General features: G+C 47.1%; 1 protein-coding gene across 2 annotated transcripts in view; it reads right to left on the bottom strand.

Annotated features, from left to right (window-relative positions):
* Sld5 (DNA replication complex GINS protein Sld5) overlaps positions 1 to 22,373 on the bottom strand; it is a 30,608-nt gene that overhangs the window by 3,320 nt on the left and 4,915 nt on the right. The window contains exons 5-6 of one of the 2 annotated variants that reach the window (XM_077687769.1): positions 20,735 to 20,823; positions 16,579 to 16,669 (exon numbers count right to left, since the gene is read on the bottom strand). In XM_077687769.1, the coding sequence (XP_077543895.1) occupies positions 16,579 to 16,669; positions 20,735 to 20,823 (180 nt within the window). The remainder of the gene's footprint in view (positions 1 to 16,578; positions 16,670 to 20,734; positions 20,824 to 22,373) is intronic. The other variant, XM_077687770.1, reaches the window with a different exon arrangement.

The following is a 22,373-nucleotide window of genomic DNA, read 5'->3' as shown; positions in this document are numbered from 1 at the left end:
CTCTTGTGGAGCCGCCGTGTGGGTCGACGGAAAAGCTTCTCTTTGTGATACGATTTTCTAAGCGGCGCTGGCATTTTTTTTTTTTTTTTTTTTTGAGAGGTGCCATTTTTGGGGGGTCGACCTACATTCGAGTCGACTTACAATCGTGTAAATACGGTAACCCAAAGAGGCCTCGCATGTTCACCACAAAAATCGGAAGCCCTCTTCTACAATCCAGCTAGGCCCGGCAGGAGACAAAGACATGACCCCAACATAGAAATCCTGCTGCAGGGCAGCCGAATACCCAGAACTGAATGCATGCGAATTCTAGGGCTTAGAATACATGAGCAAGAAACCAATACGGTTACCATACAGGCCTTGCACAACACAGCTGTACAAATTAGCAGACTCATCGCCCAGATAGCCAATAAACACCATGGTCTCAAGGAACATAATCTCCTTCGGTTAGTTCAAGCCTTTATCATCAGCAAAATAACTTATGCTACTCCGTACCTGAAACTCAAGAAAGTAGAGAAAGAGAAAATAGACCGAATTATTCGCAAAGCCACCAAGGCGGCTGTAGGCATTCCAATGGCTGCCTCCACAGCAAAATTACTGGAGATGGGCATTCACAACACGTTGGATGAACTTACAGAAGCACAACGCATTGCCCAATACAACAGACTGGCGGGGACCCCAACTGGGCGGGCCATTTTGGAGTCGCTGCACATACCTTTCGCGGACCAGAATGGAACCAAAGACATCACTGAAGCGGACCTACGAGACAAAATAAGTGTGGCCCCACTGCCTAGAAACATGCATCGGAGTACCATCAAGAGCGACGGCTTGCCCGAGCGAAGGCGCTCCACAAGCAATACGGTTCAAACCCAGCGGTATGCTACATCGACATGGCGGACTCCCCTGGCCAACGTTCCCTCACCCCGCCCTGTGCCACCGCAGCTATCCGGATAGGTACACGGACAGATGCAAGTGGTGCAACATTGCAGCAGCCACACTACACCGTATGGTCTGGCAATGCCCCAATAGAGCACGGGCCTTTGAACAAGTCATAATACATATAAGAAGTAGTGAGCAGTGGGAGGCCGCCTTGCTCAGCTCTCTTCCCGAGGTACCAGCTGCTGTCATCCAACTGGCAGAGGACGCCGCCAGGAACCACGGGTTCCTGACCGCCGCCTGATGGGACGAAGATACCGGACATTTCCGCACGGTGCATTCGTCTTAAAAGGGATGACAATAAAGTCTCTCTCTCTCTCTCTCTCTCTCTCTCTCTCTCACTCACTCACTCACTCACCATCCAGATTCATGAAGTTTACTGAAGGGCACCTCCCCACTCCCACTCTTCTTGTCACTGCTGCAGTAGTGGTTCAGTGGCCAAGGTGTTGTGCTGCTAACCGAAGAACGTGGGATTAATGGCCCTTTTTTCCCATGGAGGCAGAAAATGAAAACGCCAACTTGCTTTTACACTTTAATGTCCCTTTAAACAACCTTTATTAGCATTTTCTTGTGACCAAGCAGTCCCTGAATATTGGCCCACAATATCTAGCCGTCCACTAAGTCCCCATCCACAGCAACACTCAAAAGCAATTGTGCAATTCCGCAATGAGTCGCTCTCGTGCTCATCAATGTGTGCGGGCACCAGCAAAGGCCATAGGGAGTTCAAAATTGCTGCGCTACGATTAGTCTATGGAGGTGTGCAAATATCGAAGTCGGCACTGCGGATCGAATACCAATAGTAAAAACAGACTTAGTCAAAGTGAATATTTTCGAATACAAATATCATTGCGTTATGGCATGCATAGATCTTAAAAATATAGCAACAACAAAAAGATAACATAGGCAGTATATACTAAACACATCAGAGTGTAATTACTTAACACACTAGCGCTTTAAAAACAATTTAAAAATACGGTGTTAAGACATGATGGCAAAGCAATGGAACAAAATCTTGGCATACATTGCCATGAAGAAATTTGGGTTCCTCACCTGCTATGAATACAGAAAATATATTTGACTGGCTGCAGCCCCGGCAGTCATTGAAAAGAGGCTATACTCAGGTACGAGATAAGAACAGTAATATTAAACTCTTGTAGTGTATCAGTCGCTGAAGCGACAGACTCGCGACGTCCACGTGCGCGCACATTTTTAAAGGAGATTGCGCTGAATGCGCAATGTCGTCTGCTTTTTCTCACCTTGTTTGTTTGTTGTTGCTGCAGTAATTTATAAGCAAATTAACTCTTTGGTTAACGCAGATAATTGACCAATTTTTAGGGGTCTAAGATAACATTTTTCTGCGCTAAGCATATTGGTTAGGCACATATTACAGTGACATAAAATGCAGATGATTCAATGCCCTTTCTAACGACACAAGTTTTAATTTTTCATAAATAATGATTGCAGAAAAAATTATTGAATTCAAAATTTTTGTTCAGCCGTCGAAGAAAATAGACAAAAGGAAGTTGTATATAGCAAACCACCAGTAGTAGCAAAAATTTAGGATATACATTTTGTAGGTAACCATTTCAACAACCCGTCTAAGAAAAAAAAATTGATTTGCCAGGTACAATTTGCCAGATATGAAAGAAAATGCTAGCACGCGTGGTGCCCATGCCTTGTGGTGAAGCCCAACCTCTATTTCAAATTTCGCAATTTTGGATGCTTTTCTGGAACAAATCTGATGGTTTTACATTATTAAAGACACCAATTAGTCCCCACATGATGTAAAAACGCCTTGTCAATGATTACAGCCAGCACAAGCTTCAAGGCAAGCAAGCGATGCAAAAAAATCCACTTGGAGTTGAAAACGAAACTCGGCGGTGGATGGTTGTTGACGTTCTAATCGTCACTTATCTGTCAGAACTTTCATTTGCAGTTTAATATCATCTACTGACTCACTATGGTAGCCACGCTTGCAGGAATAAGGTGCGATGCGCTAGAATTGTGCCCAGCAAGCTTCTGCCAAGCAGCTGTTGGGCAATGAAGAGAGTTCAGCACTATGAGCCTCCTGATTGCAGCGCCACCTAACATTTTTGAAAAGAAACAATACCAAGCCTGTTTGAGACTTTGTGAAAATAGGCAGTTCTACTACGCAGCAAAACTAGACTTCCGGAAATACCCTCGTACGGAAATGAAACTGGCTGGTGAACAGCTGGCGGTGTTCAAGGCCGATTGGAAGTGCTCTCTTCGTCTGTACTCATTTCTGAAGACTTGATGTTGTCTTTCGACTATCAGCTGAAGCTGTTGTCGCTGAAGTAAGGCGTGGGTGAAGTGGAATCACGAGTGGCGTGCATTTATTGATGAACAGTAGCAGGCGACGGAGGCGCCATGGCAAATCGGCTTGAAAATGTGTAACTGCGTAGTAGCGCCAAATATAAATTGCGCAATGCAAAAACGAAACCGAAACTGCTGGAAACTGGATGAAAATGCCAGATCCACTTGTTAGACATGCGAGGGACCTTCAGAAATAAGCTTTGGTAGAATAAAGCTACCCTTTCTCTGAACAAAAGATCACTAGAGAATAGCTGGTGTCACTTTCAGGTAATTATCACCTCTCAACGCTGTCGGATTACAAAGTTGACAACATAATTTGGGATTTTACTTGCGAAGAGCCCTTTGATAAAAAAATTATTGAGGGTAATGCTGCATAACCACAAGTGGCATGCTTTTTTGTTAAGTGCAGTAGCCACGCCCCGTTTTGCTAAAACGCGCGCACCTAAGTTGGCAAAAAACGCGGTAAAAAATCTTAATGTCACCGGAGCAGGAAAATTTAAACCGATTCTAAAAGCGCAGTGCCTAGGCTAACCATTGGACTGCATTATGTGTACGAGAAACGACTACAGCATGTCGAAATCGGCAATATAAAGCATCAATCACCCATGATTGATTTGGATAGGAGTGGTAAGGAAAGAGTTAAGTGCGAAAAATCCCAGAAGTGGCCCATGTCACGCTCGAAATACTCGCAGTAATGCACTCTTTGCACCGCACGAAGTAACAACCAGCTGGGGTGATGAGGCACAGGGGTAACTTCCGTTGTCGTTCTTAAGTTGTACCAGAGTCCTTCAATGCTTTACTGGTCACGAAACTTCGGCGCTCGCTTCATATAGGGACCACGCGCGCCACTACAGGCGCCACCGCCGCACGAAGGTCATCCAGCCGCCGCGCGTGCGGCGTTTTGGCCAGCTCTTGGCGTGCAAACGCTCGCTGCTTTTGGTGTCTGCGCGCTAATTAAGTGTTTTTTTTTTCGTAGTAGTTAGCGCTGAATAGTCCAGTTATTGTGTTTATCACCTGCCTTCAATGGGGTTTATTTTTCGAAGTAAGTTACCGTAGACTTCGGCCGCGAACGGCAACGGCTTCTGCGTGCTCTGGCACAAGCGCTGCGCCGTCGTGTTTACGGATTTTTAAATGTATATTGCTTCTTTTCTTAAAGCAAAGTTGTAAATACCACACATACGGTAGCTGTGTAGTCACGGACTACTGCGGGCCTATCGATAATACCTTAAAAAAAAAATTCCCCCGCATTTCCCCGAGGGGGAGAATGTGAAAGTGCGAATGCACGGTTGTCGGCCCGCTTGCGGTGCTTGCGCTCGGCCCCCGCAGCCCACCGCCTCGCCGCCTTCTCTTCCATCTCTTCCATCGGGTTTGTAGTATCACGTGTACACCACGCAGTTATCAAGCCGCTATAACGCCGCTGAGTCGCCAACGCACGCCGCTGACGACGTAGTTTGAATGCGTTAAAGATATAAAGCGCGTTACTAACACTGATATCAGCGTCGCGTCCGTGGTTTAGTCGGTAAAGCGTCGCGCTGCGGCCGCAAAGTCCTCGGATCGAAACCTGGCGCCGGATGCTGTTTTTTTTTATATATAGAGAGGAGGACTGCGGACGCCGCCGCCGCCGCCGGCGGCGGTGGATGGTTTGGGGTCGCTTATAAAGTGCATTCGCACTTAAAACTGAAAGAAACCAAGTACGCGTCGTTCAGACTACGCTTAATGAATCCGTTGATTGCTCTGGAATGCAAAGAACGCTAAAAAAGATAGCCCAATAGTATTGTCGTTTCGATGAGTGGGTACATGCTTGAGAACATCTAAAAACGCTCCAGGAACGCGAAGGATAAAAACACGAAGAGATATATGTCTTTCTGCTTCCATGCTTTGCAATCCTTGCAAAAACAGGAAGCGAAAAAAGAACAATGAAACTGATTTTATCACACGCAACAAAAAATTTCAATGTTACGAAGGAAGACAAAAGAGCGTGGTCCAGCGTACAAAAATTTATTTTTTCGCGCTGCGATGTGCAGCACACGGAGGAAACAGAATATTGCCACGTAGCCAAGAACGATGCAAAGCTTTTCTGAACGCAGCGAGCTAGCGATCTCCTGCACTACAAAAGACTAGAATGAAACACAAACGTCTAAGAAGCAGTCCGCAGTGTGACGTGAACAGACGAACGTCGATAAAGTGAGTTGCGGGGCGTTTGCAGTGCATGCATTACTCTTGGAACATTATTTATTTCAGATCCATTGAAATAGGATCGAGAACATTGTCGAAGAAACAAAAAATCAAGTTAGCGACAAGGTGGCACCCTTTCCATATCAAACAATATTGCCTGACGGGACGTATGACAAAAAGAGCAAACGGGCGCTCCGGTTGAAACGCCATGGATGAGAAACCGGAATCGGCCACGCGCGATTACCAAACAAACAAAACGAACCCTAAGGGATAATTCACGGAAATATGAAAAGTAAAAGCACAAGGATGTCCCAAAGCTTTTTTACACGCGAGCCTGAGCGCAAGGTAATACAAGTTTGCAAACAGGTAATGAAGCACCGCTACAACCTGACTGATATGACAAAAATCCGGCTTTAAGTTAGCCTTGTACAATTCTAGACCCACGATGCTCTCAAAAGAGTACATTGCTTTTAGATGCGACTGCATCTCATTCACTCGCCTTGTCCATGCAGCGTCGGCGTTGTTGTCGTCCGCCCCTCCTCCATTCTCCTCGCCGCGCGAGCTGGGCTCTCCGCCGCTCACCCCCTCTCCTCTCCGATGCCCCTCTCTCGTCCACACCCCTCCCCCTACACTACAAAAAATAATAATACTTAGCGGCGCCCGGTTTCGATCGCACGACCCTGTGGGCGGAACGCGAGGTACATGGTGCTCTTCCCACTGCGCCACAAAACCGAGACGGAATCAAATGCTACGAACGCGCCTTATATCCTTGACTCATTCAAACTACGTCAAGAAGCTACTGATACAACGCATGATGGGGCAATGATTAACACTTGCAATAAAAGAAAAGAAGCTCCCACTTACAGCAACAATGATGGAGTAAAGGTCGTTGCGACAGCGAAGCCCCAAGCATACCACTTAGAGAGATTGACCAAGACTGGCCAATAAAACATAATAATAATCATAAAACATAATAATCATACGCGTTCCCGACACGTTTCACGCGATTTCAGAATCAATCCAACGGAAACACCAAGTGAACCCCACGATGCGTCGCATCTACACAGAGTTCCCCTCGCAGGGAGGTGGGCGCAATTTTTCCATTCTCACACACAGTGCCTTTCCACACACTGTCGCACACTTATAATCGAAGCAGAAATCTCCCGTTGCTTGCCTTGGAATGGCGCCCCTCCATTTCTCACACAGCTGCCCGTCGCTCGGTCAACAGAACAAGGAAACATTTTCTGTGGTATCGTTGTTCAAGGAACGACATCCCGGGACGCAACACATGTTCGGCATCGTCATTGCACTACTTAGTCGCATCACAAGAGCGCGATATGCACGTTACATTTTTTTCCCGCACAAAAAAACTCCCCCGCACCTTCCCGAAGGGAATCGTGCAGAAATGCGAATGCATTGGGTGCACCGATGAGTGTGTTGCGAGTAATGGCGTAATTAATGACGAGAGTTTGAATGTAATCATTTATTCATCAGCACCTGTTTGTGTTATCGTTGTACCTGACGGCCACAATCACTGCCTTGTGATCGCTAAGGTGCACGGTCAAAGGGTCTTTGAGAAGCATACGCGCGTCACAGTTTCGTGTAAAGACCAGATCAATGCAACTCCCGTGAATGGTAGTGGGGCACGTGTCGAAGCCGGCAGAGAAACAATGCATAGAGTGCCTGGTCTGCATGTACTCGACCAGCCACTCGCCACTCTTCTTGCGCACGTCAACGTTGAAGTCGCCAACCAAGACTATGGGGTCAGAGGGTTTGGAGCGCACGCGAACACTTTCTATACCCGCGTTCAGAAATGCATTCGCATTTACGACGACGACGACGACGAAGGCAGAACTACGAGGCGCGAGCACACGTGCGACGACGACGACGACGGCGAAAGAAATGCATTCGCATTTACGACGACGACGACGACGACGAAGGCAGAACTACGAGGCGCGAGCGCACGTGCGCGCACTCACGTGCGCGAGCGCTGGAGGAATGCAGGCGCACGCCGGCCAACGGAGCAAGACAACCCCCGGCTAATAAATGCATTCGCATTTAAAACAAACACAACTCGCTGCGGTTCCGCCGTTCGAGCCAGCGCAACGCCGCCCGAGGAGTGACCTCAGTGAGAGGGTGGCGCCACCGCGCGGCGGCCAAACGCAGCATATGAAGCTCTCCCATTGAGTTACGGAGCAGTTTCGTGACCAGTAAAGCATTGAAGGACTCTGGTTGTACCGAAGTATACGCCTCGAGCGCGGCCTGTAGGGGCGCCACTGAAATCCCCCTAGCGGCCCGTTTCAAAAGCAGGCGCGGGAGTCCCCTGCCCGCTCCCCCCTGTCGCCGTTGCTTTTGGGGCTCGTTCAAGACAGCGATTTACCGTTTGTCCGCGTTCGAAATACCGAATAACGTGGAGCAGGCACTCTGTTTGCAAGCGTGGTGTGTTCACGAGAGTATAAACGTTTATGACGCGATCTTAGTGAGATCTATATGAGCGCCGGGGGTGTGTCACAGGCCGGCGTCCCGAAGCCATCATTTGCATGCAGCTGATTGCAATTCCGCTGCCCTGAAATCTAGTGGCAGTGTCTCCGTAAGCAGTGTTTCCTCCGATGGTCATGTTGCGGCCATACACACTATTATGTAAATCGACTTTGTGCACTTACAAAATCCAGCGGAGCACTCATACCTGACAGCACGCAAGTTACGCCTGCCAATATCACATATCAGATATTGATCAGTACCATTAACAAGCCAATGCGGCATAAATTTCACAAACATTGTACCAAAGAAGTACGATGGATAATGCAAAATTACACTCCGGAGTCAGCACACGGCAACAAATTTAATGCTGTGTCGTCTTGTGCCGAGGTGAGCGCTCGCAAAGATTCACCTGTTACATTTATCCTACACGAGAAGCGCGAAAATGGGCTTATAGAGTAATCCGCGTCCGTGACCAAACTCTTCTTCGAAACATCGTCATATGACACAGGGAGACTGCAGAATCTAGCTAAACCGAAATCAGAGACCCTTATCAGATACGACACTCTCCCAACGAGCCCGTGTGTACAAGATTTCGGCGCACGTTAAAGGAGCCATGAAGAGAAAACACAAGTTTGGTTCATTCGAAAGATTGCCTCGTTAGAACCATAACGACACCACTTATAACGCAAACTTCGCTCAAATAAGCTACATAATTAGGAAAAAAGGAAATGACCATGCGACCCACCAGCTCATTTTCCGCAACAGAACCTATGATGTCACTGGGGAATGCTCTGCGATTGGCGGAGGCCGGCAAAAGCAAACGCATGTTAGGCAGGGCTTACAGTTTGCATAGCGAGCTAAATGCCCGTGAAACATACTGCACATTCTTTTTATGACAAAGAACGGTGGAGTAAACGGTTGAAGTTCCGAACGAACACGCAAGCGTGTGTGCCAATGCGTACGAAACTACCGCCTGGCCGAGCTCGACATCTCGCCATCGCGCAGACGAATTTTCGGGTTCGAGGCGCTCTGACCTTGGGGGAAAAATGCCGTAAACACCGCGCATTGACGCTCGTATCTTTCTGGTCGAAGCAGAGAGCTCGCGCGAACGGCTTTCCATACACGACACCGGCCAACTGGCATAAGCGATACTGCTACTGAAGTTGAACTATTATTAACCGTAATAAAAATACGGCACATACGTACCAGTCTGTATTCGTCCGTCGCAACGGGGCTGACGAGGCAGCGGTGCCGACGGCAGGGCGTTCGTCTGTTGTGGCTATCGCGGAATGGTCGCTTTCCCGTCCACCGCGTATCCCACAACTCTTGCCGCTGGTGCACTTAGAAGCATTGAGCGTTCAAGTGGTGTGAGGTTGTTAAATGCAAGCCCTAGCTCCTCGGCGAGAGTTTTGTTCTCCGGATCAGGCGATTCCATGACTAGGGCTGCGGGTGCACTAGGTTTTACAAGTATTTTTAAAATGGCCGCCGTCTCGGTCGACTCCCGCGTGTGGGTGCTATACGGAGTCGACATACTAAGTATCTGTTTCATGGACCGGCCCGTGTGACGCCGTTGCTCACGTCACCAAATGTGCAATTTTAGCGGGAGATTTAAAATTTTGGCTTAAATTGCTTATTTCTCAGTGAATAAAGCATCATTTGCTTCCGGGAAAGCGCTTGGGGTACTATGAAACACCTAATCTTTCGAATAAAACAAACTTTTGTTTTCTCTTCATGGCTCCTTTAAGGATCTCCGGGTGGTCAAAATTAATCCGGAGCCCTCCACTACGGCGTGCCTCATCGTCTCCGTTGCGTCGGTGCGTTAAACACTGCAATCAAGTAATCAACTCTTCCAACGACACCTCGTATCGCTTGTGAACTGCCTACCCTGTATTCTTCAAAAAAAGCGTCCGCCGAGTGATCAGCCGTTCGTTGAAGGCGAAAAACAAACGAAAAGTGAACACGCAGCTTGTGTGTGTGATTACTAAAACGTTCATTCGTTGATTTCGCTCCGCATTTGTAAACAACGATAGTTATGGGTCCTCCTCCTCACCCCCCCCCCCCCCCCCCCCCCCTGTCTAGCGAAATATCAGTGCACTTCGCATCTAGTTGGTCTGGTGAATACTACCTTGCTCAAACAAACGTCTTTAGCATTTTAGAAGCTGCACTAGTTTTTTTTTGTTGTTGTTTTTTCATTCTCGTACGACTATTCTATTTACTCCTGACCTGCAGACCATTCATTTTCCCGCGGTTTCATTAACATATACCTTGGTTCTACTATAAGGCATGAGTGGGCACATATCTGACAATGCACAGCCTTTGAGTGTACTTAACATTTTCGCGTGGCTTATATTCCCGGGAATAAAAGGCACAAGTTTTTGTCAGCTATTGGGTTATCACATCCCCGAAACATATTTTTCTACGACGTACATATTCGAAGCAATGCCGCATTTGTTGTCTGCGCTGCAAAACGAACCAACCTCTTACAGTGCCAATATCAGGTCTAAACGAGGCGACAATAAATAGAATTCACTTGTGCTGACGTGTTCGAAGGTGACAGCGGTGATATGCTGCTGCCGTCGCCGACGCCCGCAAGAGCGGCCAAGAAGCGCGCAGAACCGCCTCCCCGGTAGCTCTTGTTGGCGTTAGAGCGCTCTACCAAGACGCAGCTATTTTTTTTAAGTGCCCTAAACGTGCAGTTAGCTTACAGACGACACCATAACAAGTTGTTTAGTGCGCGGAAAGGCAAATAGAAGCGAAACAGAACCAAAACACTGCATGACCACCTATCAGCCACGCAGCGCTAATCCCGCAAATGCCGCGGAGAAGCGGCGGCAGGCGGCGCAGCGATCGCGAATCTCGAGGCGTATAGGCTTGCAAGTGGCTGGTCGGACTTTACTGCAAGCCAACAAATATTTTTTGGTTCCTTACTCAAGCCACAGGAAACAGGAAACTTCTTTTCCGCTTGCAAATTTTACACACGTGTTCTACTTCTGCTAACATGCACCACAGTTCGCATACATTTGTTTCCTGCAAGGCCCACACCCATCAGTCTTTTCTGCGCAGCTGTGGTGTCGTGAGGAAAAGCCAACCCAAAGGGACACGTGTCGTGCAGTGAAGCTTGATTTACCTGTTGTGCGGCAAAACCAACTTTTATTGCTCTATTATTCGTAAATTTTCAATAGCACCAGAGCACTTAGAATACTCCGAACGGTAAAACTGTGCCGCGAATAAAATCAATATCAAACAATTCTCAAAGTATTCGAAGTTTCGGAAAGCCGTACACGTCTAATTACAGTCTAGCCCAGTGGTTCTCAAACGCGAGTGTGCAGAGAACCCCTTTTGAGCTCGCAGAAGTGATGGGGGAGGACCCCACGATTAATTATGTTAATCCGTGTCATGATGTCAAACAACTCGCACCTAATGCATCTAGTCACCTTACTCAATGCCCACCTTTTGTACCTGACTTGTATGCTGACGCGCGTTGCATTGTCAAGCAATGTGCTCGTGCAGCTAAAAGTTACCTAAACATGGATATACTGCCATTTGTGTGTTGTGGGGGCCCACTTGGTCCCCACGCATTGTTTGCACATGTGGTTAGGCTTCGACAATCCGCCTCTTTCACAACCCCACTGCGCATGCGCAATCCCCTAGCGGCCAAGTCCCTAAGCAGTCCAGTAGGGGCAGCAGACGACATTCTCCACAGCTCCCGCACAAGCGGGAAGGGGTCGTGGTTGTATTTATATCGTTTGATTTTTTGTGTGTGCTCGTTGTGCGCGGAACAATGCCCACAACTTGTGCTGCGTTCCGCTGTAACTCGGAGTGCCGAAAAGGGAACGGTGTCGGCTTCTATCGCTTCCCGTCGGCCGCACGCGATCGGCTACGGCGGTTTGCGTCGCTCGCGTCGGCTCGGGTGATGGGAACTTTAAGCTTAGCATCCTGGCGGATATTTGATCGCTGCTATCTGTGCAACTGCGAATGACAATCCGCAACACAACTTTTCACTACACTATCATCCCCTTTCTCGCATGTGGAACTCAAATTAAGTTATAACTGCCGTTTGAGCGATCGGTGATCAAGACATCTGCGTAGCCTGTTTCGATGCTTCCGCGCAGGTATCGCCATCTCTCGGCCGCTCGGCGCACCGCGCGCCGCGGCGACCGGTCAGCGTAGGCTTGCATCGCGGCAGATATATCTGATCGCCGCTTTTAAAATAAGCCCTGACAACAATCCCTAGCACAATTTTTCACCACACTAACACCTACTTTCTCGCATGTGGAACTTTTTAGCGATCAGATTGATTCAGAAGAGCAGCGACAAGCGCGGTTGCTACCGTGGTCTGCGCTGGTTCGAGCCGCTGAGTGTGCCGAGCTGGCAGGCGCGGCCGGCGTGTGCACGGACTGTTTCCGAAGGCAGAAAACGCTTCACGATTGCTTGCTTTATCCATTTCTTGCGAACAAACGCGCAGAATCTACAAACTCAGCTCAGCGATCATCGTAGTTGACCATGGGGCAAAAACAGTGGGCGGAGCGACGCCAACGACGCATCTCATGCGCGCATCGGGCCGTCTCAAATTCACGCGTACGACTAGTCGTGGCGACAGTCGTAACGATCAGTCGCATGCGAATCGCGTGTACCAATCGTACATGTGTCCAGCGCTTAAAGGCATTTTGCGAACTGCCGGCCTTTGTTGAGCTGGCGATCGCACTTCATGCCAGACGACTCCAAGTACTGCTCGCTCTGCTGCTCGGACGGCACACGGATCCGTCCGAGATTTCTCTGCCAGCCCTCATTCAGTGATAAGAAGCCGCCTGGTATTATGTGTTGACCAGGGGCTGTCATCTTAAGGCGTTATAACACCAACACAGAAGAAAAACTTCGGCTGCTCCTCGCCGTAATGTGGGATTGCCGTGCATACAACGAGAACGCAGCCGGAGGAAACGCTGGCAAACCCTACAGCTTCAACTTCCGCTAGGCATGCTAGGTGGCAGCACACCGCAATGAAAGAGGCGGATTGTGGGGGCGGCCATCTGGGCTGGCGGCATGGTCACATGCGTGCTAGCTTCCCAGCTGGCTGTGTGTGGTGCGCCGTATCGACGATACCATGCGACTTGCGAACAAGGATGCCAGAGGGTGGACCCTCATTGGTCTCCCACCCTCTTTCCCGGAGGAATCCCCTTTCCAACAAGCCGTGTTCAGACGGCGCCTATCCTTTCCGTGGAGAGTCGGCTGGGGGATTCGGTCGGTGAAATCGAGGCTTCGACGGACGCCCGTCTGGTCGGGAATGACATTGAAGTACATCATAAAGAATACGCCGACCACAAGAGAAAATAAAACAATGACGTTTCGGCACCCCGAACGGGAGCCTTGTTCACAGACTTCTTTATGATGTACTTCAATTCGGTCGGTGTTGATCGGACCGGGAGTGCCAACTCTAGCGGCCATGATGACTGAGAACCCAGTTCTCTCCACAAAGACGCGGCTCGGAGATTCGGTCTACCCGCGGCTGCACTGGTTCATATCAGAGCCCGGGTCCCTGCAGCTTGAGCGAGCGAAAGGAGCACTGCTCCCCACGAGCAACAGTCGTGTTGTCTGGTATGTACCCTGCATTTGCCAGGCATTAAAGCCTCAACTTTAATTGCGGGAGTCTGTCTACAGTGTGCAAGTCTTCGGAAGCCGCTAGGCTTGTGTACGGCTGGTAGCGTTTTATCACTAGCGGAGCTAGCCGGGGTTTTCTTTATCCCATACATTAGCCCAGTGTCTGACTTTTCCTCTTAGCTGGCATGTTGTGCAAAAAGCCAACATTAAATCATGTGATATGTGAAGAAATTTAACATATAAATCATGCAGCAAAGCCACCTACCTTTTCACACTGCCACCAAGGATTGGCAAAAAGGAGAAAAGAACAAGAGGGAGAGCTTCGGGAAGGGCTTTGCACATCTCTGAAATGCCCTCGTGGACTCCCCATTTGAGAACCACTGGAATAGCCATTCCAAGCCTAAGCTTCCAGATGGACATGCCTTACTTTATAAAGCAGTGTCTTGGTTGAAGAGCAGTAATTTATCATAAATAATGCACTGTTCTTTAGGGTTAATCTTACGTCCACTAATAATGGGGTTCGCTTTACCAAGATAGGCGCCGTTAAGAGGCATTCACAGTCTCCTAATTCTTTTTTGAGGAAGTGAGGTTTTAACCGAGGCTGCCAGGCGGCGTCCTCAACCCATTTGTTTCCGCAGCTTGAACACCCGTTCCAGCGAACCTTCGCCGCCGCAGATGGCAGTTTACAGCGTCGTAAAGAAACCTCCACAACTCCGGCTATCTAACTCGTACGTGAACACTTTTTGTTTTAGTTTGTTCGGGAATGAGTTCCGAAAGCACTGCAGCCAGAAAACCTTGCGAGTGTGGAAGATCTTGAAGTAAACAGGCATGTGAAGTGCCACTCATATTTCTTGCACTCTCACTGGCTCTCGGTCTTTCCTTGGGCTTTACAGACATGACATTGCCTGGATGGGTTTTGTTTGACTGGATTCAGTGGGATCTGGCAAGGGAAGTGAGCCCACTCACAGGCCTCTGGCCGCATTGGCGAGTCACCAAAAGGAAATTCGCCTGGACGCCAGTACTCCGGCAACACAGCCTCTTCGATCATCCGCTCCGCCAGGTCGACTTTTCAGTCCTAACCGACTTGCTTTACTGCAATCTTGGCTGACAGGATGTAGCTGTTGCAAACAGCGATGTCCATGATGCAGAAAACTGTTTTCTTGTATCCCTTTGCATACCTTCGCATTATAGGAAAGGAAGTGAGCTGTTGATCTTCCCGATCCACATCTCCCATTCCACGGTTGCAGTCCTGCACAACTTGGGGCTTCAATACAGGCAGGTCATTTTGGCGTTTTTTCTTGCCAGTGTCAGTCACATTGGCTGTGCTGTGACATGTAGTAAGCATGTTGACAGGTATCTTGTCCTGCCATTCCAAGGCCATGATGCCTAGGGAGAAGAAGGCCTTGCACTTGCTTTTTTTCAGCTTTATCTTCTTTAGCTCTTTGGACATGCTCTTACAGTGTACCCTAACAGTACCCACAGCATGCGATCCTGTTTGGTGTATGTGAAGGAACGGGAGTGGTGAAGAACACCAATTGTCCATGTAGACTGTGCGACCGTCCACGAGACAATCGCTGACAAGGTTGATTACGACGTCCTCACTACACAACATTCCAATGGTAGCGGCAGTTTGCTTACTTTTTCCTGTATAGACAGAGAAGTTCAGGCAGTAGCCACTAGCAGATTTACAAAACTTATAAACGTCACACCAAAATGGGCTCATTTTAAGGGGTTGAACTGCACGCATGCGAGACGACCATGAAATTTCATCAAGCTCTTATCCGCAGCGAGACCTTGTACTGGAGATGGAGAGTAGGTACTGCCGATGGACTTGATAAAATACTAGTCCAGTACAGGTCGTAGCTTTGCCAATCTGTCATCAGTTGCTGCAAAGTTGGTGTCACAGAAATGTAGATACTGAGAGAGCGCCAAGAAACATTGCCTTAGCACCACCGTCGCAAAAAATGGTGTGCTGATCGCACTTCTTTCTGACCAATACACCTGGGTGCTGCTCTTTTTTTACCTGGCTCACTACTACACAAAGCGCAAAGTGAACTTTCATCTCCCCTGGCGTTGTTTCATGCCTTGTGGGGTCCGGCTTAGAAGCCTGTTTCTCTGCTGCATCAGTGTTGGTGTGCCTTGCAATCATCTCTCAAAAATCGTCTCCAAGGAGAGCGTTGAACAAACCATATCACTGGGACTCTCACCTACTTTCAGCTGGATCACTCGCTTGACTCCAGGACTTCCGCTAAAAGGCAGTTTGGTGACATTATCTGAACTGTCTTTTTCTTCCCACTGCCAATCTTCATTTCTTGGCTTCTTTGAAGGTGGTGGGATGAAGAGAGGGCCTTGAGATACACACACATCACTTTCACAGTCACTGCCATTCTCAACGTCACTCTCACCGCCGCTACTTTGTCGGTCCGAAATAGCTTCTGGATCGTCACGACAGTCACTTTCGTTATCACTTTGGGACATCAGCTTCAGAATTTCTTCGCATGTGACGCCACGCTTCAGGTGCAGCAAATAACTCGACAGAGAAAGCGGAGCCGTCAAATCTAGTTTTTTTTTCAAACAACCATGCTTGAAAATACTGGAAAACTATGTCCATCTGGTGTGAAAAAAACTAAACAACCTGGAAACAGTGTAGAGGAGAGCGCCTTCTATTGGGGTCTTTTAAAAGCAGTGCTTTTTCCGGAGGCCAGCAAACTGCCGGCTTTAAAATACATTAAAAACATGGCGGTCCAACCAAAATTGTAAAATTTGTTTGAATTAACCAAAAGTTTGAATTATCGTGAGTTTACTATATTTGTTTGAAATTCGTGATAAAATTTGTATTGTTGTAACACGGACAAAAGAGCCTTTTCAATGAACCAAACGTGTATTCTGTCTTCATGGCCCCTTGAAGCACCCTGCAGGGCTGTAATGAAGCAATTAATTGCAAAGTGTGCCACATTTTTCAAAAAACAATGTTCTACCTAAAAACAATCAGGAAGGCTTGAAAGGCAGAACTAGCCTTATGTGAACTGAATGGCCACACTTAGACTGAAAAATACTAACCTGTTCTGTGATGTTCCTTCATCAACCAGAACACCCAAGGTTTGCCGTTTCACCTTGAGAAATACGTATTCATCCAAGTCTGGACCAGCATCTGCATCCCAGACAGGCAAAATGCATGTTGGCACCCTGTCACAGTATTCCCGAGCTTTGAACCATTTTCCCAGGTAATGATTTGAAGATGCATTATGAACTCCACATCTGCATACAGTGCTATACTTTGTCATTCAGGTGACGTGCTCACTCGGCAGTGCCGTCAGGAAGGGGGATTAAATATATTTATATTTAGTATATGCTCTAACAGCTGCACCTCCAACATTCATAGATATGCACGTAAACTTAAAAAGAACCATGCTAATAAAAGCTTGGTAGCCTGTCATGGCTAAACAACTAAGTACAATAGTGAATGCACTACCTTCAACATTTCAGCACACAATTCCACTCGTACTTACAGAATACACAGTTAATGTTCTGGGCAAATTTGCAAATACAGTCTACGCTCGTTGCAGTGGATACAGCATCAATGGATTCCAGTTACAACAGCCCATTTCTGTTGGTTAATTTAGTCTATGCGTTTTAAGTGGAATCCACTCCGCTCATAACGAACCCGGCTATAGCAGACTATCGGCTACAACAGGCTAAATTTCGGGCAGAAATTGTTTTGACTGAGTGTTAATAGCAGACTTCCGTGGTGCCAGCACCTGATATGCTTTTTCTTTGTTTATTTTGGTGAAAAAACTACTATGTCTGGCAAAATTGTCGGCATAGAACGGGTCATTGGCGCAGCCAAGCCAAGCTAGTACCGGTACCCATAGTATTCTTTTTTTTTTTTTGGTGACCAGCTGCGGGGTAGCTGGTTTCAATGTCTGATAAACTAAGCATAATTAACGCTGTCAAACATGAGGCAAAATAGGCCGCCATCGCCAGAAGTATGGGCCTGTCTAAGCAGACGGTCCGCTCGACTGCCAAGAACAAGGACGCTGCCAAAAAACATGACTCCGGTGACATTGACGAACAGCACTTTCGAATACACTAAATGGCACACCCAGAGGTTGAGCCTGCCCGTGTCACAGTTTTTTTTTTTTTTAATGTAATAAAGAACTCAGGTTCAGTGAATGTCGGCATTTATTATTCCTACGCATGCATCTTTCCCGTTCTGTTCGATGAAAAAGGTACCCGCCGCGGTGGCTCAGTGGCTATGGCATTTCGCTGCTGAGCCCAAAGACATGGGTTCGATTCCCGGCCACAGCGGCCGCGTTTTTGATGGAGGCGAAAAGCGAAAACGCCCGTGTGGTCGAGATTTCGACACACGTTGGTCAAAATTAAACTGGAGCCCTCCACTACGGCGCCCCTCGTTGCCTGTGTAGCGTCGCCGCGTTAACCTCATAATCAATCATCAATCGATGTAAAAGGTAAGAAATGCCTGAAGCAAGGGGACAGTTCCCATCCATTGTGTGCAATCTGCCGCTGGCTTTGCGGAGTCCAACTGGTCTAATTTTTTTATTTCACAGATGTCGTTCATCTGATTATTTCATATAAACCGTTTTACTGACCAGGCTAAGATTATTAAAAATGCGGAAACTGCCTTGGGGAAACGTCAGGCAATTATCCGAGTTTGATGAACGGCATCAGGTAGGCCAGCTTCATCCTGAAGGGTTTGAAAAGTGCCTGGCTAATTTTGCTGGCCATGAATGATTATTGTAGCTGTTTAGTAATTGCTCCTAGTTACACTATTGCTATATTTGCTCAGCTTAGTGTGTGTGTCTACGTACTCGACCGCATGCACTAGGCCTTTAACAAGTGCCAGTGCTAATCGTCGAAAACAGTGTTCAGCAATTCTTTTCCCCTGCGTGAAAACAATCGCCGCTAGATCTCTGCTAAAGCCATAGTTCAACACCACCATCTCTCACGGCAGGGGGGTGGGACTCCACGCTAAATTTACCGGAGCCCTCAAGGACTTGTGTTCCTCGTAATTACCACCCCTACCACTGCCGGCCAACATGCCTCGCAGCCTTTGGGTAGCCCTTATCAGCCTAACTTCACCCCCTTCTGGAGGATCCGCCGTTTCCCAGCGAGAACCTCAAGGAGGTTAAGGGCCACCCGGGGAGCCGTTCTGAAGGACTCCCCATGACTCTACACCCTGGCCCCGAGGTGGTTGGGTTACAAGGGTTCATCACTTCCCTTAGCCGCCGACCAGAACCCACAATGGGCCCCCCCTTCCCCGCTTCCGGGGCTTCGCGACACTCCTCGGCCCTATGCAAACCATTAGTGCATCTGTACAGCGTTGGTGTAGTAGTCGGTTGGGAAGCCAGTTCTGCAGAACTCCTTGTAACTCTGCATCCTAGCCACCTGGTAATGGGTTAAAATCACTTCCCCCGGCTGTCGATCGGCTCGCATTGTGGACCCCTTCCTCGCTCCGGTTACAGGGGTTCACAACACCCCCGGCCCTATGATTCCATAAAATGCATGATTCCATGATTGCATGATGCTGCAGGCGTGCAGAAAAAACAAATCGTTTTCAGCATGTATATGCAATACTGGTCAAAGCTCCCACTTTACACTCCCATACCCCCCACCTGATCAGATAATGCATACTTCGAATGCAGCGGACATTTCTTTTTTTTTTTTTTTTTCTGATTAAGAGGGTCCACTGTAACTGGCTTAGACTGCAGCTGATTATGTCTTCCTTAGTATGTCTACTGCATGTGTACACATAAACCACCACTGACTGAATTTAAAAGTATATGACTGTGGAGCAAATGGGCAAAGCCCCAATTCTACCAGAAAACTTAATTTTCTTGCCAACATTGATGGCAACAGAAGAGCAGGACGATATCACTGGAAGTGATGTCTCGTAACAACACCGACGTGCCACAGTACTCAAAGTACTGTGAGTTTTGATTTGAGTCTTGGAATCAGTTTGACATTTGCAAAACATTCCCACAACCAGCAAGAAGAGAAATGCTTGGGTTATGCCATGTACAATAAAATGTGGTCAGCATTGTTCAGCTGTACCACCTACGCCAGAACAAAAATTTCGTTCACCATGGTTACAGAATCGTTGCGGTCCACTTATTAACACAAAACTGCAAAGGCATAGCTGCTGCCAAAATAGTTGACAAGGCCCTTGGGACACACCATTCAAAACGACACAACACTGCCCGAAGGAAATATTTCAGGAGAAAGGAAGGTTGTGTCAGACCCCTCGGCACCTTTTCCCCCTTCCCTACCTCAACTATGACACTGGTTCTCACATGAAAAAAAGTATTTTCTGAAAGTTTGAATATTATTTGCGCATTAAATGACCAAAAATGAGGCCCCACTTCGCCCTCATCTTTGGTTTTGTCCTTACCGAATGCAAATCAGCTGACAAAGGGCCACAAGATTACACCTTTGCACCACGGGAGTACAAACATCTAGCATGCTGTACACTCCTGTAGCTAAGTTACTCATGTATGTAGTGTTTAAAAACTGTTACAAAAAACCTGAAGGCAGTGTCAGGACCTGCCATGAAAACTCATAGTTAAAATTTAAGTGCAAACTAAAACATGGACAAGAAAGGGCGACAACACCGAAAAGTTTATTCTCAAAGCAAACACATATATACCCCTTCAGAGCCCAACAATCAGGCACGTGTCCCCGCCGCACATGCGCATTGGTAAGAAGACCAAAAAGGCCCTCATCTAACCCATTTCTTTAGGAAGTATCACTTCCTTCAAAAAGTGATACTTTGAGAAGGAAGACATCTTGAAAGCAAGCGCGGAAAGACGTTGATAAGAAGAGAAATACACAGGAAGACATGCCTGTGTCCTTTGAGCCAAAGGACACAGGCACGTCTGAACGATTGTAGAGACACTGTGTACCATTTTTCATTCGTCATTTATTTAGTTTACCAGTTCAGTTTAGGCTTTATTATCGCCCATGGTTTTGTTTTTGAAGCTACCTTTAATTTTTCTCTTCATGTTCCTCAAGCTCTATTCCCTGTCTTTTAAACACCCTTTCTTTCGCTTTAAACCCCTCCTTTCCCACTTCCTATGCGTAGGGTAGCCAACCGGACTGTAACCTGGTCAACCTCCCTGCCTTTCATGCACTGCGTAATCCTTGCTTCCTTCTAAAAGGATCAATGCCCTGCAGCCCAGTGGACAGTGTTGTGACTTACCTACAGATGCCATTGTGAAATCCCGCTGATTGAAAGGCATATGGACTAAGGCCACATCTCGAAGGTAGTCTTCAATACTGGCAATGTACCTGAGGAGCAAATGAGGGGTGTCAGTGAAGCACGGTGCCAATGCCAAGCACTGCTTGTACACAAGTCAGAATTTAAAATCTTTTTGTCACACAAGAAATAGTACACGACATTCTTTTGCACTCCCAGAAATGATAGCTTAATGTTTAAAGTAGTCAACTTTGCTGGGGAATCGTTTGTGTTTGCAAAAAAAACCTCGGGCTATTCACTTTGTTCTAATGATCCTCATCAGGTTTTAATATCCCGACTGCCACAACAGGTTTCCCCCAATGACTTTCCCTTGCAAGTAACTTGCCAAAGTCAAAAAACCACCCTTGCTACTAAATTTTCTCATAACTTCACCTCTACCTCTGTCTCCTAATGCTTTTGGTACTGTCACTTCTAGCCGCACTGTTAGTCGTGTAGCAACTTCTGTGCATCAAATGCTTTGCTCAGCTCCACTTTTTTTTCATTTCACCTAGGCGGTTTTTCCCTTCGACTTGCTCTGCTACAAAGAAAAAAAATCCGCTTCCCACACAGAAGCAAAAGCCGTTTCACATCAGCACAAACTTGTCATTTTTGTGTGCTTCTAGTACTACGATGCCTTTCAACTATTAGATTTCAAGGTTTTCAAATGCTTTTATATTAACCTTGAATCAATGAGTTAGCTTTTGCAGTTATCAATGAATGCTAGTCAAGGCAACTCTTCAATCTCCAAACCAGACTTCAATCTCAATGCAGTATACTACTGATAACTAAAACCACACGGGGATTGGACCCCAAGTCTGACACAGAGAACTACTTTAGAAAACAAGGACACCATATTTACCTGACCACACTTCTCAGTGATATGGCATATAATATTTTAAAATGCATAAACTCATAACAAATAATACTTCAGCTACCCAAGTTTTTACTGGGCAAGCCTAGCTAGTTTGCTGCTCGCAATTTTTACCGCAAGACACCATTTTGGCCTGGTTTCCTCAAGTCAAAGTGTTGCATAAGTACAATACGGAAGCACTTCCCTGCAAGTACGGTATGGATGCTATTTCAATTCCTGATGACGAGCAACAAATTTGAAGGTGCAGTTCATGTAGCGCAGCCACACATAAAAGTCAAAATATATGGACTTACTCCGAAAATGTCTTGGTGCAAAACGGCTAGTACAGGCTAAGAGATGTCCAACACTATATGCAATTAAGTTCATGTGTAGCCACCAGCAAACATTTACATTATGAGAAACAACAAGATTACTGCTTGAAATAGGACTTGAACAACTCTTGGAAATACGAGTTACTTTTGCAGCCAAAAAAGAAAAATAAAACTAAAAAAACACCACTTGTTATATAAGGTCACAGGCTCAGCATAAATATATGCAGTAGCGTCAACTATTCGTTCTATATACACTATACATACTACATACACATGCTATGTATACAACCATACTTCACGTTAAGACTGGCCATCTGGTAAAAAAAAGTTGCAATCTACTGTAACGGTCGACACAAGTCGCAAGAGAAGCTTGCCTGGAAGAAACCATGACGGCACAGAAATTCTCGTTTTCTACAGCCAC

This window comes from Haemaphysalis longicornis, unplaced genomic scaffold, assembly GCF_048455015.1.
Source record: "Haemaphysalis longicornis isolate Haplotype H1 unplaced genomic scaffold, Haemaphysalis longicornis Haplotype H1 scaffold_1, whole genome shotgun sequence".
Classification (NCBI taxonomy): Eukaryota; Metazoa; Arthropoda; class Arachnida; order Ixodida; family Ixodidae; genus Haemaphysalis; species Haemaphysalis longicornis.
The sequence above is the reverse complement of the archived record's forward strand: the minus strand, read 5'-3'. Positions and strand labels throughout refer to the sequence as shown.